We start from the raw sequence: 26,137 nt of genomic DNA on the forward strand, positions 1-26,137 counted from the left end.
GAGGCCAACTTCTTGGAGAAGAGGCCTGAACTCAGAGTTTGGATAGGCTTTGCCGGAGAGGATACACAGGAGTATGAGATGGGTTGGAGTGTGCAGGGAGCTGTAAGTAGCTTATTGTTCCTGGAGCTTAAAATACAGGGCTGGGAAAAGAAGTTGAAGTGGCAAAGCGCAAGTCCTCTAGAGTGTCCCATGACATTCTGCGGAGGTCCAAGATCACCAGAAAATGAAGGCAGCCGAGTATGTGCCAGTGGATGTGTTGTGGATGTCCCTGTGGCTGCAGCAGGGAGAATGATTGGAGAGAATGTGACTGGGCTTCAGTGAGGCGTGGGTGTCATGGTTTGGGAGAGAGTGGGAGTGCCTGGAGTAGGGCACTGTTGGTGGCAGTGGAGAGGAGGGTGGTGGAATTCCATCACTGGTTGCACGTGGGACAGTGAGAACGGAGAGGATGGAAGGAGTCTAGCATGAGGCCCAGGTTTCTGGCTTAGTCAGTTGAGGAAGCAGAATTAGGAACAGAGCTAGGGAATAAATAAGGACCACATCTAGGGGTATGGGTTCACATTCTGTTTTCGATCTGTCAGTTTTGGGGGAAATTATGCAAGTCTGTCCTGCCTGAAAATGGAGGTGTTGAGAGAGGAGTAAAAACTAACTCCTGTTCATAAAGTGGAAATTAACTAAAACAAGTCATGGTTTTTGAGAACTACAGGTGGTTTGATATGTCCCCTGACCCATCCCCTCTCTACAGGTTGCACAGCAGGCAGGGATGTTTTGCTTGTCCGCACAACCTTTGACTAGTGCCTTCTCCCCTCCAGCCCTGTTTCTTTTCCTCCCCCTTCCGGTTTTTTATGTGTACCATTCTATGGCTTCCCCGTCACAGGTTGGAGCTGGAGTGAGCGATCATCTGGACTGAGGTTGGTTGCCCTCAGCATTTTCTGCCCTCAGCAGAACTGAGCCTCCAAAGTAAGAAATTGCTTTGGGAAGATATGCCATTGCTAGTCTACTCTTTGAACTTGCCCAAGATGCCCACACACTCCTTTACTCATTCTCTGCTTGCCTGGCAAAAGAACAGCTTCCTCCCTTTAATGGTGGACTAGGAGTTTGTATTACCCTGAGGTTCTTTTCCCCAGTGCTTATTTCTTCAGAGGGCAAAAGAGCCACTTTTTGGGTCTGAATTTAAAATGGATGAGCCCTTAGGCTGTGCCACTTTCCCCACCATTGTCTGCACATTGGAATCACCTAGAGAACTTTGGGAACTACAAATGCCTGGATCCCAGATCCTTGAGAGCTTCCAGAGAGCAGTGAAGCTAAGAACTGCTACCATATCCCGTTGAGTTTTTTTTCTTTTTTTAAGATTTTATTTATTTATTTGACAAAGGGAGCGAGGATCAGAAGTAGGCAGAGCAGCAGGCAGAGGGAGAGGGGGAAGCAGGCACCCCACTGAGCAGAGAGCCTGATGGTGGGGCTTGATCCCAGGACCTTGAGATCATGACCTGGGCCGAAGGCAGAATCTTAACCCACTGAGCCACCCCAGCGCTCCCTTGTTGGCTTTTAAAAATTTTTTTTTAATTAATTTTATTTGGAAATAATCTCAAAGTTACAGAAAAATTACAAGAATAAGAATGATGCATCCAAGGCGGCCTCAAAACCCTTCATTTAGATTGACATATTCACATTTTGCCCTGCTTACCCTGTCATTCGTGTTCTTGCATATGCTGTCTCTCTCTGCACCAGTATCATGGCCTTTAGTACTTCCGTGGGTATGTCCTAAGGATAAGTATATTCTAATTGAGCACATTGAACACTGATACAATACTTAAACCTTCCATTTGTGTATCATTTGACCTCACAACATCCTTTATACCATTTCCCCGCCAGTTCTGGATCCAGTCAAGGACCAGGTGTTATAGTTAGCTGTCCTTTCTCTTTGGTCCCCTTTAATTTAGAACATTGCCATAGCTTTTAATCTTATGACATTGACATTTTGGAAGAATACAGTCCCTTCTTTTAAATGCTGCTGCTCATTTTGGGTTTATCGGATGTTCCCTCTTGGTTAGATTAGGTTTTGCATTCCAGGTGGCTGGAGCACTATCCATGTCACGCGTCCTCTCAGGGTGTAACAACGGGAGCACACAGTGTCATCTGGCCCACGATGGGATGTTCATTTTGATCACCCGGTGTAGCATTCAGGGCCCAGTGGGGGGGAAAGTGTAAACAGGAAATGATAGAAACGATTGCTGACTGTGGTAAAGATTGGTTAACTATGAAAAAGGGTTAAAGGAAAAAAAAAATAAAACGCCCTAAAGCAGCTTAGTAGGAAACAGCTGCCACCCAGAGGGTCGAGAGAGAGAGAGGACAAGGAACTAGGAAACTTAGAGCAGGGCCCTGCAAGTCTGTGGCTCCAGCCTCCGACAGGAGCATGCCGCCTGCCCTGTGCCGCAGGGTAGAGTGCCCGGAGGTGCCTGGCAGCGAGCCAGGAGGGCAGAGTGCTGGCACTGTGGAGAATGCTGCTGGCACCCATGCCAGACCGAAACGCAGTCTCCTTTAGCCGGGCCATCCTCGTCACAGGCCCCTCTTGGCTAGCTGGCCGAAGAGGAATGTCCCAGCGTGGCAAGGAAGGGAGACGCAGGGCAAGGTTGACACACTTGGTTAAGGTGGTTTCTACTCTGAAGGGTGGAGTTACAACCTAGGCCATTTCTGAAGACGTTCTACCGTAAGACGAAATGTTTAACTCTCCTGCTCCTCATCAAACTTCCTTCGTGGTTTAGAGGATCGCAGTCTGACCTGATTCAGGCTTGCTTCTGATGATTGTTGTTTTAGATTTTTTAGATTTCATCTTTCCTGTGATGGTTGTAAAACACTGTTCCATTCTGGCACTCCTTCCTTATTTACCATCTGTCCTCCCTCCCTTCTCCTCCAGTTATTTTATATATCTGTTTATATTTGTTATGGACTGATGGATTCCCATTTTTTCCAGTGGTCTAGAAGATCTTATTTTCCTTCTGTGTTTTGTTATCGGTTCTCAAATAGTTCCACATTTGGCCACTGGGAGCCTCTTGAGGTTGCTTTCTGTGTCCTGACATTTTTGTTGAACATTTTTATAATTTCTGACTTAATAAGATGTTCCAGGCTCTTCTTGTTCCCCTGGTGCCCAGTCCTGGAATCAGTTTCTGAGGAGCCTTGGTCCCTGGCCCAACCTGTGCTCATTACTACTGGGGTGTCTTTGCCTCTCAGCCTATCAGAGCTTGTCTTACTCTTAAAATTGTTCCCCCCCTTTTTTGTTTGTTTTACAAAAGTAACAGTTTTTTAAAAAACGTAAATCATAACAGGTATCTATAAAGAAAAACGTACCCACAGGTAGGTAAGTATAGCAATGGTGTGTATCCTTCCAGACTATTTACATAAATGAAACCAGATTTGGTGGTGGGGTTTAGTTTTGCTTTTCACTAATATATGAATTCTGTCCTACAAGGTCTTTTTTCCTTCTTCACCACATCGTATATACTCTATATCAGAATGTAGACTTCTGACATTTTTGTTAGCTCCATGGATATATTAGTATCATGCTTAACAAGCATACAGTGGGCATTCAGATGGAATCCAGCCTTGCTGCAGTGAACACTTCCATACACCTACTGTGAGTCATTTCAATTTTTTTTTTCGTTTTTAAAAACTCTTTATTGAGGTGAAATTCACATAGTGTTCACTTAACCACTTTAAAGTGCCCAGTTCAGTGGCATTTAGCACACTCACGGTATTGTGTAACCACCTCCTCTCTCTGGTTCCAAAGCGTTTACATCGCCCATGTTGTGCATTTTTATATGGACTCAGGGATGGGGTCTTTGTAGTGGGTTTACTCTGGACCAAAAGCCACAGTGAAGGTTTTTCATAGCTACATCCACTTGCCCTCCAAAAAGGTTATTCCGGTTTATATTCCCACTAGCAAATGAAAATGCATTTCCCTTTATCCTTGTTGACACTTTGGGTGTTATCAGCCTTTATTTTTCTTCCAGTCTGATAGATAAGAATATGTATTTTTTGACTAGTAGCTAGGCCCAGGATGTTTTCAAAGATGCCTCAATCATTTGTGTCTGTTGGATTTCCAGTTTCTGTCATCTGCGTAGTTTGATAGGTTGTTAGCAGTGGGTTTTTTTTTTCCCTTACAGGGCTGTTTACTTAGGAAACTCTTCCGTGAAATTCAGTGCCTGGTGCTGCTGTGGTGTGTGAGCTAATCTTCCTGATCTGTTTCCTGACTGGTTATTGTTGGTATGTAGGAACACCTGCACTTCGGATACATTCATCTTGTGTCCAGCATCCAGTGGTTCTTGAAAACAGTTTGTATCTTCTGGATGACTCTTTATTGCAGTGTCTCTGAGGTCTCCCGAGGGTGTTTGTGACCTTGTAGAAACACCCTAAGGTTTACCTACTGAACACCTTTCTGGACAGTGCTGAATGCATCGCTAGTGGTGGGGAAATGGACTCACACACAGGTCTTTCTCTCCTGAGTTTATTTGCTGAAAGGAAAGTAGGTATGGAAGTTATAATAATAGGATAGAAGAGAAATTGTTTATCTTTGCATCCCCAGTACCTGGCACATAGTAGGCCCTGAATGTCTGAAATAAGACACTGTGGTACCATAAGAATATGATTTTTGTTTTTCTCTTTTTTTAAGCTGAAGAGCCCTTTAGCGAAAGATTCTTATCCCTGGCTGCATATTAGAATCACCAGGAGAATGTTTAAAATATTTATGCTCAAACTTAGCTGGCAGAGAATTGGTTTCAGTCTGTCCAAGGCGAGGCCAAAGCATGAGCATTTTCAAAAGACTTGTTAGTAACTGCACTGCTTGTCTGCCACGTAAACTCTATGAGTAGGGCTTGAGGTGGAGCGGGGCTCCCTCGCTCTTCCCGTCGGCCTCCAGCAGGGTTTGCTGGGCACAGTTTGAAAGCCAAGTCATCCCTTAGAGCGTGTGGAGGCTGGTGTCCACCTGCTGGTGACAGTTTTGTTCGGGGCTTATACTGCTGCCTCACACGCCAGGATGGGAACAAGGCAGACATCCTGGTTCAGCCAGAGGAGCTGGTTCTCCTGTGCTGAGGTCGCAGGGCCTGGGAATAGCTCTGGGAAGGTGGTGGGAATTAGGTGTTGGGCCTCTGTGCATCTTGTTTGGCCAAATAATGGATTGCTTCTCCTTTACTCCTTGTCACCTTTGGAAGGGACTTCCTGGTGTAATCACAGCTCTCCAGACGGCATGCTGTGTGAGGATGGTTATGCCAAGCCCAGGGTTGCTGTTGATTATAGCCAAGATTCAGAAGTAGTGGACCTTTTTGTTAAAAATGACTTTTAGGTAGTGGTTTTATCTAATTTGAGCTTTATGGGGTTAGCAATTTACACAAAGGGCTTATTGCACCTGTATTACTGATGATGAAAATGTGGTCCAGAGAAATGGCAGCTTGCCTAAGAGCACACAGGGAAGCCTGGGCCTGGCTCCACCCTGATGTTCTGACTTCAGGGGCCATTCTCTACCCTCCCTACTCCATCTGTCTGAGCAGCCCTCTGTTGGGAAGAGGGCTGCAGTTATTTGTACCCCCAATTACACACATGCCAGCCCCCTCTTTGTCTGGCACCATCTCTTCTGCTGGGAGGGCTGTTGGTCCATTGATTGGTTCATAGCCGCTGAAGCTCTGACCCGCCTGGTGCACAGAGTGGAGAATGCTGCAGAGGCAATGAATCTGACTCAGATTCATTTGTGGGTTTTTTCCCTGGGATGAATTGTGACCCCCAAGTTGCTTTCAGTTCCATTCTCTCACTCCCTGAATGACTGGAGCGCAGGCTCTGTTATCTAACACTCATTACCCAAGTGCCCTCTGGGGCCCGTAGACACTGCAGCACCTGTCAGAGAGATGAAGATAAATATCTAGGCCAAAGGTTTTTTTAAAAATCTATGCAGTCGAATGGAATGCTCAATCAAGATGACAAGGTGTTTTCAGAGGATAAATAAAGCACTGATACCTAACTTTCTCTTTTTCTTACCTCTTGGCTGCCCATACATCACCTGACCCTGGTGGGCAGTCTTCTCGGCTGCCCTGCCTCTTCTGGGCCCTTGCTCAGGCTTTGTCCCTGCTTGCTAACCCCTTCTCTGCCTCCTGCTCTGCCTGGGGAGGACCTGTCCATCCTCAAGGCCTGGTTCAGCTCAGAAGTTGCTCCTCACCTCCTTCCTTTCCCCTCTTCCTGCTTCTATCTTAACAGCCTGTAAGTTACCAAGTCCTGTTGATCTGCTTCCCTTGTCCTTCCAGAATTGTTCTGCAGCCCCATTGTCACTTCCCAGACGAGCCACCATCACCTCTATGTTGGGTAGCCTGGGCCTGCTCCCATCTCACCATGCTTGCTGTCTGCCTTGTGTCGGAGGGATTATGGCTTCTGTGTATCCCTCTCTGGAATGAGTGAGCTCTTTGAAGTCACCCCTTTATCTTAGCACCCTTTGCCCCCTTTGCCCCCATTATCAAATACAGGGTCAGTCAGGTCTCATACGTGGCCATCCCAGGCAAGAATTTTCATAGGCTTTTATACACTGACTACTCTGTCCTTCGCAGAGTATAAGACCAAGCATAAGATTACACTTTCCTTTCCGAACATCCCTATTTATTAACGTCAGATGGGTCGGCATTCGGTCACTTCTCTTGTAGGATATGCCTTACAAGGGAAAAGGATGTTTTCAGAAGGATTTAAGCCTCAGTCTGATTTTTCTCAGAACCCAAAGCCTTTCCCTACCCCATCTGCCACACATCCTGTGGTCGAAGCACTGGTGGGTGACACCCAGCGAAGGGCCAGCTGGAGTCCTGCTTCCAGGGGCCTACCCTGCCCCGGGCCGCCTTGGGCCGTTCCACCCCTGCCTGCCCCAGCGTGAGTAGTACTTGGGCAGAAACAACCCTTTCACTGCTTAATAGACTCGTGAGGTGCCCACGCCCGAGACAGTGGAGAGGCTACACTCCAAAGGCACTTTTCCCTCCCAGAAGAACAAAGCCTGTCCCCTCTGTCACCAGGTGCCATATTTGCTTAGTCACACACACTTGTTTGCTCAGCTGAGGAAGATGAGGCACAGCTGGAAGTCTACAGGGGCCATGGGAACAGCCCCCTTTAAGGGGCCCTCCTTGCCCTCTGCCTGGTACAGACCTTGGTCAGAGGCCTCATTTTTGTTACCGTGGCACTTACGTTTGCCTGGGCATGCGGGCTTTCGTGGGTGCCACAAGCTGCCTGTCGCCAGAAATATTGACGTTGACGGCGTACCCGGTGTCCAGTGCCCGTCCTGGGCAGGGCAGGCAGGCATCGTGCAGGAGGTCACATTAGATTCTTCCAGAGGCTCTTCTGGTCCTGGACCCTGGAGATTCCAGTGCTGACCCTCACTTCCTTCTCCATCACACATAAACCCTCTCTCAGCCCAGGGCGGGCTACTGCAGCCAGGCAGGAGCAGAAAGGAACCCCCTTTCCTCTCTCAGAATAGCCTCCCTGTTTCCTTGGCTTTTCTTGGGTCACCTATTCTCAGCAGTCTCATGACTGCTCTCAACCTCAGGACGTTTCCTGTACTGTCATTAACTTACTGGGCTGCTTGGTCTCTTGACTGAGTCCAGAGCTCCTTGAATAAAGCAAGGGACTGAGGCTTTACTCCTCTTGCTCTCACATGGGGCAGACCACAGAGGCTTACGAATGAGCAAGCAAAGGAACAGTTCTAGAGAAGGGTGGTCTGCAAGGGACAGTAACCCCTTCAGCAGGATCTCTCAAGGTGTGTGCAGTGGAGAAGTATGGCATGTTCCCCTTCTGCCCCTGCAGTCTGGCCCCTTGTGCTGACAGTGTTGGGCTCCCACAGGTGAGTGAGGGGGAGACCCAGGACTGAGGAGCCATCAGTTCATACTGTTCTCTCCCTCACACCTAATCCTAGTACCTTCAGCAAGGGTGGAGCCTTCTGTGGCCAGAGCAGGGCTTTGGCAGGCCTTGGCCAGCAGTGGAAGTTGTGTTTCTGGGGGCCTGGGTCCAAAAAAGAGAAAGGCCTGAGAGCATGTAGAACAGAAGAGGAGTCGTCCCCGCAGGGCCCAGAGCTGGACTGCATGGGCTCTGGAGCCCCTGCCTGGGTGGGATTTGCCGTGTCTGCAGCACTGGCTGCAGTGGCTTCCCTGTGCCTCAGCTGGGGGTGGGCGACAGGATCACTTGTACCCAAGGTGCTAAGCCTGTCTTCCTGGACTCTGCACCATGGCCCCTTCACCTCCAGGGGACCCACTGCCTGTTTCCTTCCCAGACTGAGCTTGGCTCATCCCCAGAATGTTCTAGGCATTTCTATCTCCTCCCTGTGTGCCCATATTTACCCCACCTTGATGCTCTTCTCTTCTTTGTGCCCTGTCTATTGCTGCCCTTCCAAGACCCCCTTTTAGTTCCTCTGCCCCAAAGAAGGCTAGTGCCCCATTGCAGGTCTCCTGAGCCCTTCCTCATCGCCCCACCCTGTCCTCCCAACCCCTGCAGCCTTCTCCATTTGCCCGCATGTGAGTGTGTCTCCCTCACAGTCTGGGAGTTCCCAAACTGGGGCCAGGCTCTTCTCCCCACCAGCAGACCTCAGGACAGACTGGACTGGGCCTCCGTGAGGACACTGAAAGTAAGTAAGCTCTGTCCCCCCAACCCCCAGACTTCTTCCCTCACTCCTTTACCTCATCTTGGTCGGGGTATTTGGACATGGGGGCAGAAGAGCAAAAGGGACCCCTGCAGACCAAGGAATAAAAATGCACTCCTTTATTCCCTGCAGGAGAGACAGCTCAGGGAGCTGCCAGCATCTATCCTGGGGGACAGGCTCCATCCTGGGGCCCCAGCAAGGCCAGGGCAATGATTAGGGGTACCACTGGCCCCAGAGGCAGGGCAGGTCCAGGTGGGGGCTGCTGCCCCTTCCTCAGAGCTTTTCCAGGTAGGTACCAGGGACGAAGCCGCGCTGCCCATTCCGTTCCACTGTCCACCAGCCATCCTCCCCCTCCAAGATGACTTCCAGGATGTCTCCAGCGGAGATATCCAACTCGTCAGAATTCTGGGCAAGAGAACAAAAGTGCGTTGGGCTGGAAGGGCCGCTTTGGGGGCTCTGGGGCTGGGCTCTGGTTGGCACCCCCCCCCCAGGCAGTAAATGCAAGCTTGTCTCCTGGGTGGGCAGAGTCCTCAGAGCTACATGTGGCCTCTTGGAGCCACAGGACGAAGCTGCTCTCTGGGCCGGGGTGGCCTCTGGAGACAGAAAGTGGGTGGGGTATCTGTGGGACTCAGCCTCTCACCCCCCTGGTTTGTCACTGTAGGCGTCCCTCACCCTGGGGCTTCTCCCCACTTGCCCCCTGCTGCGCCCATCCCCCAGCTCTGCTCCAGACACAGGGTCAGGTGTGCTCACTGTGCTGCACACATTTCCAGGCCCACCGCATGCAGCCTTCCCGCTGCTGGTGAGCCAGCCCCTGCCATGCGAGCGCACTCTCATTCTCTTGGCCTGTCCCCCTGCCAGCCAAGGACCAGACTTTGGGAGTCTGTGCAGCCCACGTAGCCCCGAGGGGATGCTTTCCTTTGATCCGGGTGGACTGAGGGGGCTCTGCAACCCTCACCTCAAAGCAGGGAGCAGACTGTACTCCCGAGGATCTTGGTACAGCTGCCCGGTGGCCCCTGACCATCCTCTGTCCCCACAGACCTCGGAAAACCAACCCGGGCCCAGCTGAGGGCCTCATTCTGGCTGTGGCCTGTTCTTGGCACCCATGGCCCCAACCCGAGGGCACAGAGGCTGACCCACAGACCCTTTCCTGCAGGTAGCCCCAACCTCCATCAGCGCGCCTGCCCCTGCACGCACACCTAGGCAGACACAGGCCCTCGTACCCTTCATCGTTTGCTCAGCACAGGTACACAGTGGCAGCTGCTGTTCTAAGGGCACAGACCCCAGCACACTTCCAGGGCACATGCCTCTGTGTGACCACACTCAGGCATACCTGGCCTGCCTGAGGAAGGGAGGGTGAGGGCCTCACCTGGGCCGTGTAGTCATAGAGCACCCTGTATCCCTGGGCTGGCAGGGTTGGGGGCCCTGGAGCCTCCTTCACTGCGATGGAAGAGTAGACAACCTCATTGTGTTCAGGCATTGGGGTCAGGGTCTCTGTGGAGGTGGAAAGCAGCATGAGAGGCCTGGAGCCCACCCGTCAGAGGCAGTGATCCCCGGAGACACCCCTGGCATGGAGCTTCCCCAGGCTTGGCTCAGCCACCCCCACAAAAGCATTTGGACAACCCATCCATGCCATAAGGAGTCTTCTCCTTTCCCCTGGGGTTAGTTGTTCAGCAGCCCCCATGTCACCCCCAGTCACCTGCAGAAGCTGCCAGTGATATAGTCTTGGGACTTCCATGCAGCAGCCCAGAGAACCTGGGGACAAGAAGGAAAGCGAGTAGGCCCTGGAGGGAGGGGGATGAGGCAGGGGGCCCGCAAAGCTTCAGGGCTAGGGCCATCTGGCCCCCAGGAACAGAGCAATATGGAGTGCCCTCGGGCCAGAGGGTCCCCCAAGGGTGGTCCCCTCAGAGTTCAGCCCACCCGTGCCCCCCTGGGACCTTCTCCTGCCTGGACCCAGCCAATCCTATCTCCCTGCACTCCACCGTGACCCGGCCAGCCCAGCCACTCCCTGACCGTGCAACCTAGGGACTCCAGTGTCCACACGAGGCAGTGCCAGGGTAGTTCACCCCTTCCCCTGTGCCTGGCTCAGGCCTGGGCTGAGCGGGAGTCATGAAGTTTTGTTGAATAAAAGAACAGAACAAGCAAGAAGCAGACACTCCGTGCACCGGTGGGGAGGCAGATGTGGCTACCCCACGAAGCAGGCAGTGCTGAGGGCTACATAAGTCAAGGCTGATGCTATTCCCAGCTTCAGGAAAGGCTTCCGGGTGGGGTCGAGCCAAGTCCTGAAAGAGCTTTACCAGGGAGATGGCACAAGTGTTGGCCAGTGAGCGGCAGCAGTGCAGGGGGAGCTCCGCATGGGTGGAGGAGTTTGCGGAGTGGGCCCATCTGGGGGTGTCGGAGACGAGACTAGAATAGGGACCAGGCCAGACCCCAAGGGGCCCTGAGTGTGGCTCGGTACTGTGGGAGACTGTCCTGGAGTGCTACCTGGGGCACAAAGGGCCTTTCCCACAGGTGGGGACACTCAGTGATCCCACCCCCACAAATGAGGCCCGGGCCTGGAAGTGGACACACATGCCCAGGATGGAGACATGGGCCCCAGGCCAGGCAGCTGCAACAGCAGTGGCATAGTCCTGCGCCTTGGGCCACTGAGTCAGGGTAAAAGCCAGCGGGCCGTGACTGGGAGGAGCAGAGATCGTGGGCCCCCCCGACTGCCCATTTCTCTAGAATTATCTAACCCCATGACACCAGTTCCTTTAGGCACTTCCCGGCTGCTGCACACCCCTCCCCCGCTGAGCCTGGCTTCTAGCTGGCCCCTGTAGTGGCCCCTGCCCATCCTGCCAGGGGCCAGGCCCCCTCCACCCAGTTGGGCATCCCTCTCTGTCGTCCTCAGGAAGGCACCCCTTTCTCAACACCGCCCAGATGAGCTCTTCCATCCAGTCGTTTAAATGACCATCTTTGTTGAGCTCCAGGTTCTCCCCAGGGCTGCAAGGAGGCCCAAGTCCCCCACGATTCCACCAGGTAAGATGGTGGGGGGGCTGCCCTCCTCCTGGGGTCATTGGCTCCTCACAGTTCCTGGAGGGGCACGCTGGGCTTCCTGTTGAGCACGGGTGGTTGACCTCTGCCTCCAGAGGCGGCCTCCAGGGAAGGCTCCAGGGTTCCTGAGGCCTCAGGAGAAAGCTGTCCTCCTAGGGCTGGGGGACCCATCAGCCCATCCTCATCCTTCCCCACCACCTGCAGGCTGGGCCTTCTCTGCATGAGGCTGGATGGAGAGAGGGCATCACAGGGGCCTCAGAGTGGGAGTGGGGCGCAGGTACACATAAAACCCACAGATGCTCTCAGATCCCCAGCGACAGGGCACACGGCCCCCTCGGGAATCTGGCTGCTGGAGGGCTCCCTGAGAAGGCTGTAGTGCTCTCAGTGGGCTGTCACCGTTGCGCCCGCCAGGCCTGAACCAAGAGAGCCCTTAGGTTCTGAGTCTGATGCAAACAACTCACGGGCTCCGGATCTAGAGAAAGCAAGTGACTTGTGCAGGTGACACAGTGACGCATGGTACGAGGGCCCTCTGCAGCCAGGCCAGAGAAGAGGCCCTGAGAAGCCCAGGGAACTCTCCCAAGAATCTCGGCCCTGCTCCTGTGCCCTGGTCCTGCCCCAGCTGGAGAGTGTCACCACTGCAGCGTGACTGTCCAGGGCACCAACCCAGGATAGCAGCTGGGCCTGAGGGACATGGAAGCCAGCCTGGGGCCTCCCTGGAGCTCCAAGCACAGTCGCTGGTGAGTAGTGGGCTGTGATTATTTGCTTAATGTCTGGAACCCCTTGGGCTGCAGGTATCATGAGCCACATTGAGTCTGTCTCGTCCCCAGAGTGCCCAAGACCTAACACAGCACCAGGTCCACAGCAGGAGCTCCATAAATACATGTGGAAGAGCCACTTGCAGGTGGGAAGGCTAGACCCTCTTCCTGATGCTTCCCCAGTCCCATCAGGCTCCTTACCTCTTTATCATGCCGCAGGATGGCTGGACGCCAGGGCTGCCTGACGACGGGGTGACCTCCCGATCATAGTAGTTCTGGTAGGGCACAGGAGCTGTGGGCAGCAAGCTGGTGAGGCCCACGGTGGCCGAGGACAGGGCAGGCAGGACCTGTGCCACCTGATACTGCAACTTGTCCCCATCCAGAGACCCAGACTGAGGCCCCACTTTCCCATTCTGGCCCAAGGCTGCCTCCGGGCAGGGGAAGGGGCCTCTCTCACTTCTATGAGACATGGAACCAAAGAGGTTCTAAGAGGGATCCCCATCCCTACTCCCCCTTCTGAGTGTTGCGGCAGGCAAGGAACCCAGCCAGGGGCCTGCATCGTCCCTGACCCCTCCTCTGGGTCTGCCAAGTCTTCTTCACCCAGAAGTGAGCTATGAGCTGCCCTGTCTTGTCCCAGCAGGGGAGGCTCAGTTGGGGGCCAGGCATCCTTGGGACAGATGGGGCTGGCCCCAGCGGCTGTGCTGCCTGCGGGCTGGGCCTCACCTGGGGGCTCAGTGCCTGTGCTCTTGGCTTGGATGAAGCCATCGATGTCGGCTTCCACGCTGCAGCCTTCTAGTGTCACCCGCACCTCCTCGTAGAGCTGGGGTTGGGGAAGAGCAGATGCTGAGGGTCTTTGATGCCCACCCTCGTCCAAGTCCTGCTCCTCAGTGGGCCTGAACTCTGGCCAGGGACCCCCATCCCACCAGCCTCCTCTCGGGCCTTGTGTGCACAGCTCAGTGCCTGCATTTAGGCACCATGGCATGAGGGGTCAGAGCCCTGGCTGCCAGCTTCTCCTCGTTCCTAAACACTAGCTGTGCACAAGGTCCTGTGCGAGGGGTGTCCCTCTCTCCTGCCCTCAGAAGTAGACACCGCTTTCCCCACTTCACAGACAAGGAAACAAGGCAAGTGTCTTGCCCAACGTCCCAGAGCAAGAATTCAGTGCAGCCAGACTGGATTTCATTTGACAGGATCCAAAGCCCACACTCCTTCTTTAGGAGGCCACCAGGTGGGCTCAAGTCATTTTCAGGGGGGAAAACTCCAAACCCCGCAGTCCATGGGCAGAAGGGGTCAGGCAAGGAACAGCAGTGGGCATCAGGAAGTCCCAACTACCTCAGAAGAGAGCTCATGGCTCTCAGGCTGCATTAACAGAGGTCAGAGCCCCCGGTGTGGAAGTGGCAGCCCCTCTTTCCTGGGGGAACCCCCCTGACACTCCTGGCATGTAGAGTGCAGTAAGGGGAACCAGGACACCCCACAGGGACTAGGGGCCGAGGAGGGACTCCTGCAAGTACCAGGTGGAGTAAGCTGCCCAGGGCCTTCCAGCCTCTGCAAATCTCTGAAAGGCAGTGTCCACTGGCCTCCCCGACCCCAACAGGGGGAACAGGCACTCTGCAGCCCTGAAAGCAGAGCCAAGGACCATGGAGCAGGGTAAGCAAGGAGGCAGATGCCCGGGCAACCCTTGAAGCAGCCTTCCAGATAGGGAAGCCGGGGCCCTGCACCAAGCCCCTGTCCTTGGGACCCTGAGTGCTTGTTGATGGACTCAGATGGACCCAGGCATGCTGCTGTCTGCAGGCTGCCTCCCCTCACACCCTACCCCCGGCTTACTCCCTGCCCCTCCCTGCCCATGCCCCCCCCCACCTCATCATCCTTGACACACTGCAAGGACAGCTGGTTGCAGTGCACCCACATGGCGTTGCGAAGGATGGTCAGTCGGTCAGACTCCTGCAGCTGGAAGGCCTGGGAGGTGGAGGCAGGATGGAAGTGAGAAGTGAGGAAGGGCTTCAGGGCCAGGCCAGACTGGGCCCTGCTCGACCCAGCTGGTGCTGACTAGCTTACACCCTGCTCTGCTGAAAGCGAGTCCAAAGGAAACACCCTTCTTGAGGGATCCCCATCCCCACCTCAGAAGCCTGAGGCTTCTGGTTCCTGCCCTCACCCTCCCTCCAGGCTCCACCACACACTGGAAAAAGTCCTGGGGAGTGTTGTAAGAGGAGCACTAGACCCGGAGCCCTGAAGCCTGTGTCCCAGGCCTTGTCTACCAATAGGACCCAGAGAAGCTATGAGTTTTGTCTGAGCCTCAGTTTTGCCTTCAGCAAAAAAAAGGGGGAGGGATGCCTGCCTATAACAAAAGGGCCCAGGGCACAAAGCAAGATGGTGAGTTCCCAGAAACATGGACCCAGCACGGGGCCTGGGAAGAGAGTAGATGGGTGAATGAGGGAATGAGGCCTTCCTCCCACCACTGCCTTCTTTCCCCCATGAAGCAGCTGGAGGAATGAACATCTTTCCCATTTTGCAGCTGGGGAAACAGGCTCCGTGCCCGAGGTCACTCACCTCACAGGTGGTCCGGTGCTCCTGCTCCCACTCGCCCCGCACCTTCTCCAACTGCTCAATGTTCTGCTTGTACACTCGCTCTGAAAGCACAGGTGGTTCTCAAGGAGGCCAAGGCCCAGGCACACTCCCCGACCGCTACCCCTTTCCTCCTATAGTGCCCCTGTATGTACAGAGTGCCCTCCAGATCCTTGGAGTGCCCCCTACTCCTGCAGACCTGCCCTGGCTTGTGGTGCCTCATCTGAATGCCTGTTATGGATGCCTATTCTGGTACTGGTCTTTTGAAGGTGACTCTTCACTTCCCACTGTGCTCTGAGCTGCCCAGTGCTGCACTCGAGCCCATCCCTCAAGATCAGAGTTCAGGCCTCTTGCCATCCCTGGGTCCCACCCCCTCACCCTTTGTAGATGGGAAAGTGAGGCCTGGAGAAGGCAGCACTGAAGGTAGGAGCATGGGAGCTGCGGGAATGGAACCCAGCAGGTTTGGCCATGACCTCCATTCCCAGAAATCTGAAGGACACCTATCTGCCAGCCAAGGGAGAAGCTGGGTCCTGGGAGAGGCAGAGCAGAAAGGAGAGCTTTTCCAGGGAGAGTGGGGGTGAGCTCTCTGGACTAGGAGGTGTGCCAACAGAGACAAAGGGTGTTGGGGGGAGGGGTTCTGGCATCAGGTGAAAAATAGAAGAGAAAGAGATCTAGAGAAGACTGTGTGAGGTGAGTGTGTCTGTCTCCCGTGATGGCAGGGCTGTGAAAGTCCTGGGCTCTGGAGCCAGAGAGCCTGGGCTGAAATGCAGTCACCACCACTTCTTGGCTGTGTGACCTTAGGTAAATTACTTTACCTCTCTGTGTGTCAGTTTCCTCATTTGTTAAAAAGGGGGATGCTACAGTGTGGCCAAGCCACTAGGGGCTAACCTTACCCACTAGCACACCTGCAGCGGCTGCAGCCAAACCTGTCAGCTAGCCATGCTGGTCGGTGACCAGCCCTCCCCACCAGCAAGCCTGCAACAGTCAAGGCCAAGTCACAACAGGAGGGTATATGTAGCCCACACAGGTGATACCTCTGGAGTCCTGATTCTAGTGAACAAAAAGGATTGTGCTATTGGGCCCCACAGGAGAACTTCTACATAAGACCACTACTTTCAAGTCCAGGATTCATAACTGACCTACCTAATACATAGAAACAAACACAGAAGAAGAATATGTTCCAAATGAAAGAATAAAACAAAACCTCAAAAAAAGAAAACAAAACATAAACAATCTCCTGGTAAAGAGTTCACAGTAACAGTCATAAAAATGCTCACCAGACTTGAGAGAAGAGTAGATGAACTCAGAACTTCAACAAAGATATAGAAAATATAATAAAAGAACCAAGCAGAGCTGAAGAACTTAATAACTGAAATGAAAAATACACTCTAGTGTATTTTTAGCACCTGGGTGGCTTAGAGGGTTAAGCCTGTGCCTTCAGCTCGGATCATGATCTCAGGGTCCTGGGATCGAGCCCTGCATTGGGCTCTCTGCTCAGCAGGGAGCCTGCTTACCCCTCTTTCTCTGCCTGCTTCTCTGCCTACTTGTGATCTCACTCTTTCTATGTCAAATAAATAAATAAAATCTTAAAAAATATATACACTAGAGGAAATCCACAGCTGATTAGAGGATGTAGAAGAACAGATCACTGATCAGGAAGATAGGGTAGTAGAAAATATCCAAGATAAATAGCAAGAAGAAAAAAGAATTTTAAAAATGAGCATAGGTTAAGGGACATCAGGTGTACTAAAATTTGCATTTTAGGGGTCCCAGAAGGTAAAGAGAAAAGGGGTCAGAAAACTTACTTGAAGAAATAATAGCTGAAAACATCCCAAACTTGGGGAAGGGAATACAGACATCCAAGGTCCAGTAATCTCAAAAAGCCCCAAACAAGACAAGACAAATCCAAAGAGGACCACACCAAAACAAATAATCATTATGAGGTCAAATTTAAAGCTAAGAAATCTTAAAAGCAAGAGAGAAGCAACTAGTTATATATAAAAGACACCATAAAGCTGCTAGCTGATTTTTCAGCAGAAGCTTTGCAGGCCAGAAGATAGTGGTGTGATATGAATAAAATGCTGACAGAAAAGAAGAAAAAAACAACTTAAGGGATGTCTAACTGGCTCAGTTGGTGGGAGTGTGTGACTTGATCTTGGGGTTGTGAGTTTGAGCTCCACATTGGATGTAGAGATTACTTTTTTGTTTTTTAAGATTTTATTTATTTATTGGACAGAGAGAGACACAGCGAGAGAGGAAATACAGCAGCCAGGGGAGCGGGGGAGGGAGAAGCAGGCTTCCCGCAGAGCAGGGAGCCCGGCGCGGGGCTCAATCCCGGGACCCTGGGATCATGACTGAGCCAAAGGCAGATGCTTAATGATTAAATCACCCAGGCATCCCAGATGTAGAGATTACTTTAAAAATAAATTTAAAAACCTAAAATCAAGAATATTCTACTTAGGGGCGCCTAGGTGGCTCAGTGGGTTAAAGCCTCTGCCTTCGGCTCAGGTCATGATCCCAGAGTCCTGGGATCCAGCCCCACATCGCGCTGTCTGCTCAGCAGGGAGCCTGCTTCCCTTCCTCTCTCTTTGCCTGCCTCTCTGCCTACTTGTGACCTCTGTCTGTCAAATAAATAAATAAAATCTTAAAAAAAAAAAAAAAAGAACATTCTACTTAGCAACATTATCATTCAAAGAAAAGTTAAAGGAATTCATCATCAAACTGACCTTACAAGAAATGTTAAAGGGTTTTCCTTAAATGTAAAAGAAAAGGCAAGAAAGTGAAAGGGAAGGGAAGGGAAAGTGAAAGGGAAGAAATGTCACTAGTAAAAGCAAACATATTGTAAAAATAGTAAATCAATCACTTATCAAGCTAGTATGAAGGTTTAAAGAAACAAGTAGTAAAATCAATTATATCTATAAAAAGTAATCAAGGAATATGGAAAATAAAAAGATGTAAACTATGACATACATAAAATGTAGAGGGAGGAGTAAAAATTGCAGTGATTTTAGAACATGTTGGAACTTAAGTGACCATCAACAAAGAATAAACTGCTATATACATAGAATGTCACATATAAATCTCATAACAGCCACAAACCCAAAACCTATAATAGATACACAAAAAAGAGAAAGGAAACCAGGTGTAACACTAAAGTTATCAAGTCACAAAGGAAGAGAGCAAGAGAAGAACTATAAAAACAACCAGAAGACAGTTAACAAAATGCCAATAAATACATACTTATCAATAGTAACTTTAGATACAAATGTACAAAATGCTTGATTTATTTTTTTTTTAAGATTTTATTTATTTATTTGAGAGCGACACAGTGAGAGAGAACATGATCGAGGAGAAGGTTAGAGAGAAGCAGACTCCCCATGGATCCCGGGAATCCAGGATCACGCCCTGAGCCGAAGGCAGTCGTCCAACCAACTGAGCCACCCAGGCGTCCCCAAAATGCTTGATTTAAAAGACATAGGGTAGGGCGCCTGGGTGGCTCAGTGGATTAAGCCGCTGCCTTCGGCTCAGGTCATGATCTCGGGGTCCTGGGATCGAGTCCCGCATCGGGCTCTCTGCTCGGCAGGGAGCCTGCTTCCCTTCCTCTCTCTCTCTGCCTGCTTCTCTGTCTACTTGTGATCTCTCTGTGTCAAATAGATAAATAAAAATCTTTAAAAAAATAAAAAAAAATAAAAGACATAGGGTAACTCAATGGATAAAAAATAACACCTATCTAGGGGTGCCTGGTGCCTCACTTGGTTGAACATTTGATTCTTGATTTCAGCTCAGGTTATGATCTCAGTCTCATGGGATCAAGTCCTGTATCAGGCTCCATACTCATCCTGGAGTCTACTTGTCCCTCTCCCTCTGTTTCTCCACTGGTCTTGCTCTCTCTTTCTCAAATAAATAAAATCTTTTTTTAAAAAAATAAGACCCATCCAAATACTGCCTATAAGAGACTCACTTCTGACCCAGAGACACATACAGAGTGAAAGTGAAGGAATGGAAAAAGATATTCCATGCAAATGGAAGCATCAACAACAACAAAACTGGGGTAGGAATACTTACATCAGACAAAACAGATTTTTCAAAAAGATTGTAATGAGACAAAGATGGGCATTACATAGATAAAGGTATCAGTCCAACAAGAGGATGTAACAATTGTAAATATCCACGCACCCAACATAGGGACACCTAAATATACAAAGCAAATAGTGACAAACACAAAGGGAGAAACTGACATAAATAACAACAATATTAGGAGACCAACTCCACTTGCATCAATGGATAGATGATCCAGACAGAAAATCAATAAGGAAATGATGTCTTTGAATGACACTTTAGAGCATATGAACTTAAGATACGTACAGAAGATTCCATCCCCAAACAGTAGAATACATATTCTTTTCAAGTGCACATGGAATACTCTCCCAGGTGGGTGACATGTTGGGCCACAAAACCAGGCTCAGTAAATTTAAGAATATTAAAATACTATCAAGCATCTTTTCTGATCACAGTATGAAACTAGAAATCAATTACAAGAGGAAAACTGAAAAAAAAAAAAACAACCCACAAATGCATGGAAGCTAAACAGCATGCTACTAAACAGCCAATGGGTCAATGAAGAATTCAAAAAGGAAACCAAAAAATACTTGGAGATGAATGAAAATGGAAACGCAACATTACAGAATCTCTGAGAGGTGACCAAAGCAATTATAAGAGGGAAGTTTATACCAATACAGGCCTACCTCACAAAACAAGAAAAACCTCAAATGAACAATGTATTTTACATCTAAAGGACCTAAAAAAAAAAAAAAGAACAAAGCCCAAAGTTAGTAGAAGGAAGGAAATAATAAAGATTAGAGTGGAAATAAATGAAATATAGACCAAAAAAAAAAAAAAAGATCAGATTAATAGAACAGTAAAACTAAGAGTTGCTTCTTTGAAAAGACACAAGATTGATAACCAAGATTGATAACCTTTTAGCCAGATTCGTCAAGAAAGAAAGAGGACTCAAAATCAGAAATGAAAGAATAGTTACAACTGACACTGCAAAAACAAAGAATTATAAGAGGCTACTAGGAAAAAAAAAAAAAACAGATGCAGGAAAACCATTTGACAAAACTCAACATCCATTCCTGATAAAAACTCTCAACAAATGGGTTTAGAGGGAACATATTTCAACATAATGAAGGCCATCATATGACCTGATTCACGGCTAACAGTGAAAAGTTGAAAGTTTTTCCTCTATGATCCGGAGTAAAACAAGGATATCCTTTCTCACCCATATTTATTCAGCAATCAGAAAAGGAAAAGAAATATGCAATTTGCTAAGAAAGAAGTAAAACTGTCACTGTTCACAGATAACATGAGACTATATATAGAAAGCCCTAAAGCTCCCACCAAAAAACTATTAGAATTAATAAATGAACTCAGTAAAGTTGCAGGATACAAAATCAATATACAGAAGCCTGTTGTGATTCTGTACACCAATAATGAACTAGTGGAAAGAGAAATTAAGAAAACAATCCCATTTATAATTGCACCAAAAAGAATAAAATACCTAGGAATAAATTTAATCAAGGAAATGAGAGACCTATACTCTGAAAACGAAGGCCTTAATGAAAGAAATTGAAGACAGCACAAATAAATGGAAAGATATACCATGTTCATGGGTTTCTAACAATTTAATATTGTTACAATGTCCACACTACACAAAGAAATTTACAGATTCAGTACAATCCCTATCAAAACACCAACAACATTTTTCACAGAACTAGAATAAATTCTAAAATTTGTATGGAACCACAAAAGACCCTGAACAGCCAAAACAATCTTGAGAAAGAAGAGCAAAGCTGGAGGTATCACAATCACAGATTTCAAACTATACTACAAAGCTATACTAATCAAAACATGTACTGGCACATAAACAGATCCATAGGTCAGTGGAACAGAATAGAGAGCCCAGAAATAAACGCCTGCTTATATGGTCAATTAATCTATGACAAGGAGGCAAGAATATACAATGGGGAAAAGACAGGCTCTTCAATGAACGGCACTGGGAAAACTGGAGAGCTGCATGCAAAAGAACGAAACCAGATGACTTCCTTATACCATATACAAAAACAAGCTAAAATGGATTAAAGACCTAAATGTGAAACCAAAACCATAAAAGTCCTACAAGAAAACCTTGGCAGTAAACTCTTGGATGTCAGCCTTAGCAATGTTTTTCTGCTGTTTCTTCAGTGAAGGGAAACAAAAGCAAAAGTAAACAATTGGAACTACATCAAACTAAAAAGCTTTTGCACAGCAAAGGAAACCATCCACAAAATGAAAAGACAACCAACTGAATGGGCAAAGGACAATATTAAAAATATATAAAGAACTCATACAACTCTACATTCAAAACAAAACAACCCAGGGACAGCTGGGTGGCACAGTCAGTTTAGTGTCTGACTGTGGTTTTCAGCTTGGGTCATGACCCACATTGGGTTCTGTGCTTAGCATAGAGTCTGCTTGAGTTTCTCTCTCCATCTCCTGATGCCCCCCGCCATGCATTCTCTTTCCCTCTCTAAAGTCAATAAATAAATCTTGGTGGTAGAGGCGGGGGGGACCCAATCTGATTTTAAAAGTGGGCAGAAGACCTGACTTTTTTCCAAAATGACATACAGATGACAAATAGACACGTGAAAAGATGCACAATATCACTCATCATCAGGGAAATGCAAATAAAAACCAGTGAGATATCACCTTATGTTAGTCAAAATGGCTAGGATCAAAAAGACAAGAAACAACCAGTGCTGGTGAAGACGTGGAGGAAAGGGAACCCTCTTGGACTATTGGTGGCAATGCAAGCTGGTACAGTTCTATGGGAAATAGTACAGCGATTCCTCAAAAAATTAAAAACAGAACTATCATACAATCCAGTAATTCTACTTCTGGCTATTTACTTGAAGAAAATGAAAACACTAATTGGAAAAGATACATGCACCCCTATGTTAATTCCAGCATTATTTACAATAGCCAAGATGCGGAAGCAGCCTGAGTGTCCATCAACTGATGAATGGATAAAGAAGTAGTATATATACACAACAGAATACTATGCAGCCATAAAAGGGAATGAAATCTTGCCATTCATGACAACATGGATGAATCTAGAGGGCATGATGTCAAGGGAAATAAATCAGACAGAGAAAGAGAACTGCCGTATGATTTTACTTTATGTGTGAAATCCAAAACATGAAACAACAAAAAACAGAAACAGAATCATAAGAATAGAGAACTAGTGGTTGCTGGAAGGCAAGGGGCTAGGAGGACGAACAAAATAGGGGAAGAGGATGAAGAGCTATAAACTTAATAAATTACATTAATCCATTAATAAATTACATGAATCACAGGGATGAAAAGTATAGCCTAGGGAACAGAGTCAGTAACGTTGTAATAACTGCACGGTGACAGGTGGCAACCACATAGATCGTGGTGAGCTCTACCTAATGCTTATGATTGTCGATTCACTATGTTGTACATCTGAAATTAATACATCATACGCCAACTATGCTTGTTAAAAACTTAAAAGGGAGAGAGCAATAGCAGCCACCTCATAGGGTTGTTAAGTAGAGTAGTTGAAACACACACAGCCCCAAGAACACGGATGTCTTTATTTCACTCGCATGATTATGTGATAGTGGTGAGCGTGTGCCTCTGTGGAGTCATGTGTCTGTGTGTGTCCCCAGGGCGAGGAAAGAGTGCGGGGGCAGGCCTGTCTGACCACCCTCCCAGGTCAGAGGAAGCAAGCAGTGTCACGTACCTGCCTCCATGGCTGAGTCCTTGCACTGCTTGGCCTTGTTCTGGCTCTGAAGAGAGAGAGGGAAAGCAGAGCTGAGCGGGCCCCAGCCCTCGGGGGCCCAGTCTCCCCGGGGGGTGGAGGGCTCTGAAGGGCTTCTGTCCCAGCCTTCCTGAGCCACCCAAGAGGACACTCAGCAGCCAACTGTGGGCACGTCCCACCATTAACTTCAGCCTCACCCCACAGAGGACCACAATCAAAAAAGATCCAATACAAAAAAATAAAAACAGAAGCATGTAGCCTCAACTTGCTGTCCCTAACTCACCCTCAGGCCCCTGCTCTTTCTGGGCCTCAGCTTTCCTGTCTGTGCAATGGGTGAAATGCACTCTTGGGCCCTGTTATCTCTGGCAGCCCACCCCGGTCCAGAGGCCAGAGCTGTCAAGATCTTGGGCGCTTGATGACCTGGGTGTGCATCCTTTCTCCACTGCTTCCTGGCTCTGAGACCTTGGACAAGTCATTCACCGTCTCAGGGCCTGTTTCCCCTCTGTGACATGGGTCTCCTGAGCCCCTCTCCATGGGTTATGTGAGAGTTAAGCTGGCCGTGCCTGTCCATGCCCTGAGACTCCAGGAAACCCCTTTCGCAGATGAGGAGATGGAGGTTCAGAGAGGAGTGAGCAGATATCCCAGCTGCAGACCTTTCTTGGGGTGTCTATGGCACCTCCTTCCCTCCCTGCCCTGTTCCAGCCCCGTATGGGTGACACCATGCGGCCTCAGTGGCCCCACGCACCTTCTCCACCTGCTTCTGGGGGCCGTTGGTGCTAATGCGTTCGAAGGCCTGCTCGGCATCATCAGCGTCCCGGCACTTCTGCTCATATGACTTCTTGGACTGGGTGGGAGGGGGTGGAGAAGTGTGACTGCAGGGGCGCCCACAGTGAGGGTCCCTGAACCCAGCCTCCCTTCTCCCTGTCGGGGGCCTGTGGGTGGAGTGGGCGCCTCCTCGCCAGGAACAGGGGTCTGGGGGTCCAGAAGGGAGACGGAGAAGGGAGTTTTATTCCCAGGCCCTGCCCCCCTTGGGACTCTGGCCCTGCCCAGGGCCGCATTCTCTTTAGAGACATGGTCCCATCAAACCACCAGCAAGTCCCCCCAAATGCCATGCATCCTCGTGATGCTGGCCTGTGCCTGTGTTGTCCCCTCTTGCAGAACCCCTTTGCTCCCTCTCAGCTGGAGTCCCAGGGGACACAGCTCAGCAGTCTCTTGTCCCTCCACCCTGAGTCCCCAACTGACAGCATAGATCATCCTGTGGGCCACTGTCTGGGACAAAGCCCCCCAAAGGCAGGGCCTGGGCCTAGCCACAGGGGCCCTGGGTTCCCTGTGCATCCCGGAGCACCCAACCGGCCATGGTGTGTGTTGTTGGACAGGTGCTCAGAGGCTAGCCCCGTCCCAGAGGCCCAGCTCAGGGCTCCTGGGGTCTGCACCGTAAGTCCCCCACGCCTCGAGGCCCAACACCCTCACACTCACATCCATGGCCTTCTTGTAGAGCGACAGCTTGCTCTTCTGGACCCGGTCCATGACAGCCTCGTACTGTGGGGGACATGGGGCTCTGAACAGAGGCGCTGTGGCACCTGGATGCTCCCCTAGGCCAAGAGGATGGGGTGGCCCCAGGATGAGGCACAGCATCCCCTCCTGGCTCTGAAGGGGACAGTGACAAGAAGTCCTCTCTCCCGCGCCCCACTCTTTCTCAATCTCTGTTCAGGACAGAAAACTAGAGCCCAGGACAGGATGTGTCCATCACGACTTTTTGCTTCAGACTCCAGCCAAGACTTGGTCTCTGTCCCTGGAATACCCACCCTGCACACACGCACACATGCACGCACACAGACACACACACTCACAGAGACCCCCTCGTGGCTTCTGTACACTGTGTTCTGCCTCACTGTGTACACACTCTGGCACAGGCATGCCAAGCTCCACATGACACACACAGAAGTACACACTAACAGGTCCCCAGTGTCCCCACTGCACACACTTGCACATGTAGGCCCTCATGTGCGCATTCACAGGACGTCCACACACCACACACAAGGACACACAAGCATACTCTTGCACGTCCCTGTGCACAGCCATGGGCCTGTTCACACAGGGGAACACACACCCCTGCCACCAAACTTTTGCCACCTGTGGGCACACAAGGCCAGTGCACCCTGACCTCACCTCTCAGGCTTCTTGTTCAGGCAGAGACTGAAAGGAGCTGTGACAGAGATCAGGGTGTAAGGAGGACCGGGGCTGGCTCTGCTTCGGGTCTCAGTGGGGACAGGGCTGACAGGGAGCCCTCCGGCAAGCCAGCGGGTCACAGAGATACAGGCACACACATACGAGACACAGCTGCTCACAGGCAGGCACACACGAGTGCGGGTCCCCCCGCTCCCCCTCCCCCTCACACACACATGTTCATATGCACACGGGTGCATACACATGAGCCCAGGCTGTGTTCCTGCAGACTACCCCACAGTTCTTCACTTGGGGGGGCCCTGGCCGCTCTGGGGAAGGCGTCTCTCTGAAACACCCCCTCTCGCCACAGGAGAACTCAAAATAGGCAATCTGGGGCCTCGCTGCCTCAGCGGGTGCTCTGCACCCTGCAGGCAAGCCCCAGCTTCAGAGAGGCCACCTGCTCCAGCACCTCGAGGTGGAGCTGGCCTCTGGGGCTGGCTTCAGAGACCAGCTGTCTGCTCAGGGACCCAAATTTAGAATCCTGAAAGCCCGAGGCCCCGAGGTGGCTGGCTGGGTGGGCAGGGAGGGCAGCCACACTAGATTTCTGTGGTCAGAGCCACTCATCAGAGCCGGAGCCTGTCTGAGAAGACCGAGGGGGTGGGTGGCTGGACCAGGGCTGGGTCCCCAAAGCCTGCAGGAGGGAAACTTGAGGCACAAAAGGAGAAGAGCTTGCTCAGGACACCCAGGCCCAGTCTGGCTCCAGCCGTCAGCAGGCAAGCCTTTCCCCTCACAGCTCAGTTGTGTGGATTTCTCCATTTCTCGGTTCTCTGGAGAGTTTGCAGTGATCCTTCACCTCCAAGCGAGAAGTGTTTCTGTGTGCTGGCCTCTCCCATCCTGCCTGGGGCGTCACCCTCATCACATTGAGAGAGTGCGCACGTGGACCCAGCTGCCTTCCCAGCCGCCAAGTGCTCAGCCACTCAGAGAGTCTCAGGCCTGGGAAGGGCCCTGGGACACTGAGGTCACCAAGCCCACCCCCACCCTACCCCTGTAGCTTCCCTGAGAAAGAACCTCCAGACTCTGCTTGCATACCTCCCATGATGGGGACCTTACTTCCTTCCCATGTAGGTCCTCTGCGCAGGGACAGCAACGCCCCATCCACAG

The 26,137-nt window shown here is 50.5% G+C and overlaps 1 protein-coding gene across 1 annotated transcript in view; it reads right to left on the reverse strand.

Annotated features, from left to right (window-relative positions):
* Positions 1-8,745: 8,745 nt before the first annotated feature.
* PSTPIP1 (proline-serine-threonine phosphatase interacting protein 1) overlaps positions 8,746-26,137 on the reverse strand; it is a 29,618-nt gene continuing 12,226 nt past the window's right edge. Inside the window, exons 6-15 of the mRNA XM_044229755.1 lie at positions 24,287-24,349; positions 23,556-23,654; positions 22,793-22,838; positions 14,974-15,053; positions 14,284-14,382; positions 13,153-13,249; positions 12,631-12,721; positions 10,341-10,396; positions 10,011-10,135; positions 8,746-9,049 (exon numbers count right to left, since the gene is read on the reverse strand). Coding sequence (XP_044085690.1) covers positions 8,918-9,049; positions 10,011-10,135; positions 10,341-10,396; positions 12,631-12,721; positions 13,153-13,249; positions 14,284-14,382; positions 14,974-15,053; positions 22,793-22,838; positions 23,556-23,654; positions 24,287-24,349 — 888 coding nt within the window. The 3' untranslated portion in view covers positions 8,746-8,917. The remainder of the gene's footprint in view (positions 9,050-10,010; positions 10,136-10,340; positions 10,397-12,630; positions 12,722-13,152; positions 13,250-14,283; positions 14,383-14,973; positions 15,054-22,792; positions 22,839-23,555; positions 23,655-24,286; positions 24,350-26,137) is intronic.

The sequence above is a fragment of the Neovison vison genome, chromosome 13 (assembly GCF_020171115.1).
Source record: "Neovison vison isolate M4711 chromosome 13, ASM_NN_V1, whole genome shotgun sequence".
Lineage (NCBI taxonomy): Eukaryota > Metazoa > Chordata > Mammalia > Carnivora > Mustelidae > Neogale > Neogale vison.